The 6,956-nt window shown below is 60.3% G+C and overlaps 1 protein-coding gene across 1 annotated transcript; it reads left to right on the plus strand.

The window, feature by feature from the left end:
• Window positions 1-522: 522 nt before the first annotated feature.
• S100A14 (S100 calcium binding protein A14) lies at window positions 523-4,921 on the plus strand. Its single transcript, XM_034792980.1, has 3 exons — window positions 523-923; window positions 2,558-2,704; window positions 3,157-4,921. The coding sequence occupies exons 1-3, from the start codon at window positions 891-893 to the stop codon at window positions 3,277-3,279; spliced, it is 303 nt and encodes a 100-aa protein (XP_034648871.1). The 5' UTR covers window positions 523-890; the 3' UTR covers window positions 3,280-4,921.
• Window positions 4,922-6,956: the final 2,035 nt, after the last annotated feature.

Genomic DNA, 6,956 nt, shown 5'->3' on the forward strand with positions numbered 1-6,956 from the left:
TTGGAGCAGGTAAGTGGCTTCTTCCTTTCCCAGTCCCTTCCCGACTCTGGCTGGGGGATCACACCTGCTGGGTGTCCCCCCCCCCCCTCCCCCCCCCCCCATGTTCCCCTCTGGCTTCGCCCCAACCTGTTGCTAGGGGAGAGGCACGGGACATGTTTCAGCAGCTCCCTGCGAGGCCAGAATGCCGTTCCTGGCTGTGCACTTCCAACCTGCCCTGCAATCGAAAACGCCAGCTTCGGAGGGAAAATCTGGGGGAGCGCCGAACTAACCAGGGCTTTCCCCCTTCTCTCTCCCCCACCAGCAAAGCCCCAGCACCTGATGTGAAGCCAGCTCCTGGGAGTTCACCCAACGCCTTGACTCAGCTCGGCTCATAGGAGGAGCCCGTGTCCCCCCCCCCGCACCGCTCCCAGCAGCATCCCACGGGAAAGCCAAGCCGGAGAGGGAGCTGAGGAACCGGAGCGCCGGAGAGAAGCAGCATGGGCCAGTGCCACTGTCACANCCCTGCCCCCCCCCCCATGTTCCCCTCTGGCTTCGCCCCAACCTGTTGCTAGGGGAGAGGCACGGGACATGTTTCAGCAGCTCCCTGCGAGGCCAGAATGCCGTTCCTGGCTGTGCACTTCCAACCTGCCCTGCAATCGAAAACGCCAGCTTCGGAGGGAAAATCTGGGGGAGCGCCGAACTAACCAGGGCTTTCCCCCTTCTCTCTCCCCCACCAGCAAAGCCCCAGCACCTGATGTGAAGCCAGCTCCTGGGAGTTCACCCAACGCCTTGACTCAGCTCGGCTCATAGGAGGAGCCCGTGTCCCCCCCCCGCACCGCTCCCAGCAGCATCCCACGGGAAAGCCAAGCCGGAGAGGGAGCTGAGGAACCGGAGCGCCGGAGAGAAGCAGCATGGGCCAGTGCCACTGTCACAAGAAGCGCAAGGTCAATGAAAGCGCCATTAGCTCCGTAGTATGCCCTGTGTCACCCCGCTTCCCACCGGGAGAATTCGTGGGACCCCTCTGGCTGCGCAGGGCGCTTTTCTTGAGGATCTATCTGAAGGGACCTGGCGTCTCACCTGCACTTGGGACCAGCAGCGCTCTGGGAACCGTCCTGCCCTGGTCAGGGAGATGGGACGTCTGGGGTCTTCCCCATCCCTAGCTCCTGTGACTTCAGGATGAAAAAAGGAACTCCCCTGATCCAAACTCCATTGAAACCAATGGAGAGCCCCCGCCCCAGACTCCGGTGGGCTTTGCATCAGCTGTTCTGAGGGTGTGGCCTCAAGTATCTTCGGCATCTAGATCCCTGTTTCAAGCCGAGCCGCTGTTTTCTCGCGAGTCCCACGCAGAGCGGGGCTCCAAGGCTGCCCTGGCCAGTTGAAAGCCCGGCAAATCAGGGAGGCATTTCCCAGCTAAGGTCACATTGTTCTGGGTTGGTTTAAAAGTTGTTTCAGCAACTGTTAAACTCACCAAAGGAACGAAGGAAACAACCTTGAAAGTCTCCTGCTTTGCTCTGCGTTCCAGTGGGAGGGTCATTCCCAGAGTGCTGAGGCCCGGAGTCACGCTGATATACACCAGCTGAGGGTCTGAGCTCCTGCTAGGAAGGGTCAGGTCCCTGGAGGAGACCCGCTCAAAGCTAGTCTGCAGGTCTGTTCTTTTGAATAGCTGGTAGTTACTGGCTTAGCGGTGCGTAAAGGGGAGAACCCCTGTGCTGGGGCAAACTCCTGCAGCTCTTCCCTTGACATGCAGCTTTGGGGAATTCATGAAAGCGGCAGAAAAAATTCTGGACAGACCTCCTGAGGGATGCAAATCTGGTCATCTGTAACTGCCCCCTCCCCTACCCCAGCCTCCATGGGGGAAGAGAAGCCAGGCATCTACTGTGCCATGCTCTGTCTGGTAGATAGTAGGTGCCCTACTCATGGGTGAGGCTAAATCCCATTTCAGATGGGCACCAACATCCCTATGGGACTGACCCATCTGCTACTTGTTCAGCGAGCCAGAAGGACCCGGTCTCAATTCTGGGTGCAACCCTTGGCAGGAGACCAATGGAACCGCGTCTGCTTAGGCGGGAGCTAGGATAACGTACCAAGGGCTCGTGATCTCCAGGCTTCAGGGCAAAGCTGATGAGCAGCTGGTGGGCAGGAGGGAATTTCCCCTCCTGGCAGAGTCCTGAAGCAGCTAGGCGAAGTCTTGAGCGCTAGCCACGGCTGGAGACGACAGGCTGGCCTAGGTCTCTCATTTGGGTCTGGCAGGAGGTAGGACCGTTCTCAGCTGGTGTCAATTAACTCCACTGACTAGGGGGGCCCTGGTTCTGGTGAGACGTGGAGGAGGGGGTGTCAGAGAAGATGGATCATTGGTTGTGATGCAGCAGGCTGGGGAGATGCCAGGAAGAGGCCGAGCCAGCCCCAGATCGCTCAGCCAGGCTGATGTGGGATCTGGGCACCCTTTGATCTTCCCCGGGATCTCAGCGAGTGAGGGTGGGATGTTCTCCCTTGGTCTCAAGCTGCTCCTTGTGTCACAGCTGGGCCTCCTTGCCCCCACCCCCGCTAAACGTCTCCCTCTCCTGCCCGTGGGCTCTAGGACAGCCAGGAGCTCACCGACGTGGAGAGGGCGATCGAGATCGTGATCAACAACTTCCAGCGCTACGCGGTGAAGGGGCGGAAGGAGTGCCTGACCCCCAACGAGCTCAGGGAGCTGGTGGTGCAGCAGCTGCCTCACCTGTCACAGGTAAGGGGAGCCCTCGGCACCGCCCCCAGCCCCCCAGCAGGGCTGGGAGATTGTCGGTCCTGAAACAGGGCCATGGTGGAGAACACCAGGGGTGAAATCCCTCAGGGAGGGGGGATCATGCGTGGTGGAGTGGGGGTGATGCAGCAGGGTGGGGGACATGGCCGCCCACTAAACTGACCCTGACCCCACTGCCCCCCAAGATCCCAATGCAACATTTCCTCCCCACTGCACCCGCCAACCTGAGCAACAGCGTCCTCAATACCGCCCCAGTTCCACCAACACCCCTACCATACTGCGCCCCCGTCTCTTCCAGCAGACCCACCCTAACAACATCCTCCCTCACTGCACCCCCACTTCCCACCCACCGTCCCATCTGGGTGGGTGGCTCCCTGCTCCCCCCCCACCCAGGATCTCCGCTGGTTTCTGATGGCTTGCTCCACTCTCCTTCACAGCATGTCTGCTCGCTGGATGAGAAGATCGAGTGCCTTGGGGACCCCGACGAGGCCAAACTGGAGTTCGGCGAGTACTGGGCCATCATCGGGGAGGCAGCCAAAGGCTGCCGGGTGAAGAAGTAACAGGCCTCAGGGGAGACACGGACCGTGAGGCCTCAGACCATCTGCATGGAGAGCGAGCGAGCGAGACTGTCGGCCATGATGTGCTGTGTTGAAAATGCAGTGTTAATTCTTCTGGGGCACGTCTCCTCTCTCCTTCCCCCAGCTCTGGAACCTCTTCATTCTGGGCTCTCTCTCCCTTCCTCCAAGTCTAGAACCTTTCCATTCCTGCTCTAGAAACCTCCCCCTTCTGCTCACCTGCTCTAGAACCTTTTCATTCTCCCTTATTCTGGAACCTATACATGCTGGGGAGGAGGGGGGTGTTGTCCCTCCAGCTCTGGAACCTTAAATTCATGGACATCAATCCCTTTAGCGTAGAAACTTTAAGCCCTAGATTTGAATCTTGACAGTTTTGGAACCTTAAAATGTGTCATTTTCTAGCTCTCTTGCTCTAGAACCTTTACATTCGGGGGGGTTCCCCAGCTCCGGAACCTTAAAACACAGGGGTTTTAGCTACTTTACTCTGGAAACTTTAGATTCTCTGGTTCCATCTGCCCAGCCCTGGAACCTTCCCCTCCTCCTCTCCCTGGTTCCAGGCTCTCTCCTTGGATCACTGCCCCGAGCACTTGCTGTCACCAGTTTGGGGTTCAGAGCTGGGCCTCAGACCCTCCAGTCCTACAGATCGCTGTCCATCTCCCGGGCGGGGTGTTTGGGAAGCGGCTGACAGCCCTGGGGCAGCTCACCATGTTGGGTGGAACCTATGGGGAGAGGGGGCTGGAAAGAGAGGGGAGGGAGCCAGGAGCTGGGGTTAGGTGTGGGGCCAGGGCTCTAGGTGGGTGGGAGGCAGGGACGAGTGGAGGGCAGCTCAGCGTGCGGTCTGGGATCTTTGGTTGGTCTATGGAGTGTGGGGCTCGGCTCCATGCGGAGGGGGCTACCCCCGCTCTTTAGATTGACAATGTGGTCCCAGTGCCACATGCAGGATTGGGGGGTGGGGGCCCCCCAGGATGGGAGCCCCCTCTGCAGCATGACCCACTGCCCTCTGCAGGGTGTCGAGCATGCAACACCCCCAAGCGCCCCCACACCCCAACAGCTGGACACTCAGAATTGTAAGCGGGGGCAGGGGGGCACTGCGCACCCCGACGTCCCTGCTCTCTATGGAGCCCCGACATGCTTGACACCAACTCTGACCCCAGACCCCACCGAGGCGCATCCTGGGGGGAGGGGGTTGAACTTTCCACTGGACGGAAGCAGAGGCCAGTGGTTATAGCAGGGAGTGGCTGGGAACCAGGACTCCTGGGTTCTAGTCCTGCTCTGGCAGTGCAGGGTAGTGGTTAGAGCAGGGGACCTGCGGTTAGCCAGGACTTCTGGGTGCTCTTCCGGATTCTGCCATTGGCCTTGCCAGTCCCTTCCCTCCTTCGCGCCTCGGTTTATAACCCATCCCTAAAATGGGTCCCTCCCGGGGGAGGCGACTGTCAGGCTCCAGACATGGGGCACAGTATTATTGGTATTAAGAGTTCCTCCCTGAGCTGGGACTGGGGAGAAAACACCTCTCCCTCCTGCCGCCCCCGCCAGTCTGGAGGGGGCTCTGCGCTGGGTCGGCAGCCGCTTGTGTCGCTTGCTAAAAGGTTTTTGTATAAATCAATAAAAGAAACAACTGGAAAAAAAATGGCCAAGGCCCCGGTCTCCGGTCTGTGTTGGCGTGTGAACCTGCGAGCGGGATGCATAGAGCCCAGCCCACCGTGGGAACCCTGGTGCGGGGGAAGAGCCCGGGAGGGGCCCGGCGGGGTAACCCCGGCCTCAGCCAGGAAACAAAACCCAAGCTGCGGGTCAGCTCACTGGCTCCATGGCGGGCCAAACTGGGAGGGGATCCCGCGGCCTGAGCTGGCGGGGGGGTCTGGGCCTGAGCTGGGGGTGGGGTGGGGTCTGGGGCTCGAGCTGGGATGAGGGGGTCTGGGTCTGAGCTGGGGTGGGGGCTGAGCTAGGATGGGGGGAGGGGCTGGGCATGAGCTGGGATGGGGGGGTGGGGTCTGGGACTCGAGCTGGGATTGGGGGTCTGGGCCTGAGCTGGCGGGGGGGGGTGGGGGAGGCGAGGGGGGGGGGGGGGGATCTGGGCTCAAGCCGGGACGGGCGACCCTGGGGCCTGGCTCCCATCTTCCGAACCAAGTCCAGGGCCCCGAGTTCCAAGCTGGGGGCGAGCGAGGTTCGGGCCCCGGGGGGCCGCATTCTGAGGTGGGGCCGGGAGCCGAGTTTCTGGTGAAGCCCAGTCCCGGGTGGCGGCCATTGGAGGGGGGAGCCACATAACGCCTGGCGCTTTGTATGGAGCCCGGCGGAGGGGCCCATTCCTGCCATGTCTCAGGTTCATTCACGCCCCGGGTGGAATTCAGGGGCCGCGACCCTCCCCACACGGGGCCCAGACCCAACAAGGTGCCTGGTGCCTGCCACCTGAGAGCTCTGAGCTCTGCCCAGCTCCCCTGAGGCAACCGGGGGGCGGTGGGGGGAGCACTGAACAGAATAAACAGTCTGCACCGAGCCCCCGTTGGGTCAACTGGGACCTGGCTGGGAACGGTGAGAGGCTGAGCTCTGTGGCCAGCCACAGCTCCCACCCCCTCGCTGGTGTTTGCGGGAGCAGGAGGAATCCAGGATGGGCAGTGTCACTCCGCCTGCGGCTGGGCGGGGAACATCCCCGTCCCCTTGGCTGTCTGCTTTGAGATCTCACCCAGACACCCTCCTTCGCCCTCTGAACCGAACCTTGGGCTGCGCTCACCCTTCCCTGGTGGTCCCGTGTAAACCCTTCGATCGCACGATTGACTGATGGGTGTTGTCGCAGATCAGACTTGGGGGGCTGGACACCCGAGGGGGGAGTCGAGTGTGTAGGATGAGTCACTATATTCACACTATTTGCCAAGGCCAATACACCAGAAAGCCGTCCCAGTGGAGAGGCAACTCCCTTGGGCCCTGCCTGGAGCACATGGGAGGGCCCAAGGGGGTTGGGGAAAGGTTGGCAGGTCACACCTGTCTCGGGTGCTCCTGCAGCATGTGAATGGGTGTAGTGACCCAGTTCACCTGGAACAGGTTGTGTGTGACTGTTCTCTCGCCGGGGGGCCCGTTTCACAATGCGAACGAATATTTATTGTTGCTACCATGACAATAAATCAATGGAAATTAAAACGGAAGGGTGTGGGGGATCTTTAATTACATAGACAGGCGACGTGTCTCATAGACTCGAAGGGTCACAAGGGACCATCATGAACATCTGGTTTGACTTCCTGCACGTTGCAGGCCACAGAATCTCACCCAGCCACTCCTGTAATAGACCCAGAACCTCTGGCTCAGTTACTGAAGTCCTCAACTCATGATTTAAAGGCTTCATGCTACAGAGAATCCTCCATTTACACTAGTGCCAAGTGGTTAGAGAAGGAGGAGGGGGAAGTGGGGGCCCGGACGCCTGGGTTCTATTCCCAACTCTGGGAGGGGAGGGTGGTGTAATGGATAGAGCAGGGGACCAGCAGCCAGAGCTCCCGGATTCTATTCCTGGGTCAGCCACTTCTCCAGGACCGGTGCCAGCGATAGTCACCTGCCTCGGGAGCGGTCAGTGAGGAACATTTGGAAAGTCTTTGGAGACCCTGGGATGAAAGATGAGGGCTGGCCCCCGTCACGTGCCAGCGAGTCAGCTGTGGGTCTCCACTCCCGCCGTATTTGGA

Source organism: Trachemys scripta, chromosome 16, assembly GCF_013100865.1.
Source record: "Trachemys scripta elegans isolate TJP31775 chromosome 16, CAS_Tse_1.0, whole genome shotgun sequence".
Lineage (NCBI taxonomy): Eukaryota > Metazoa > Chordata > Testudines > Emydidae > Trachemys > Trachemys scripta.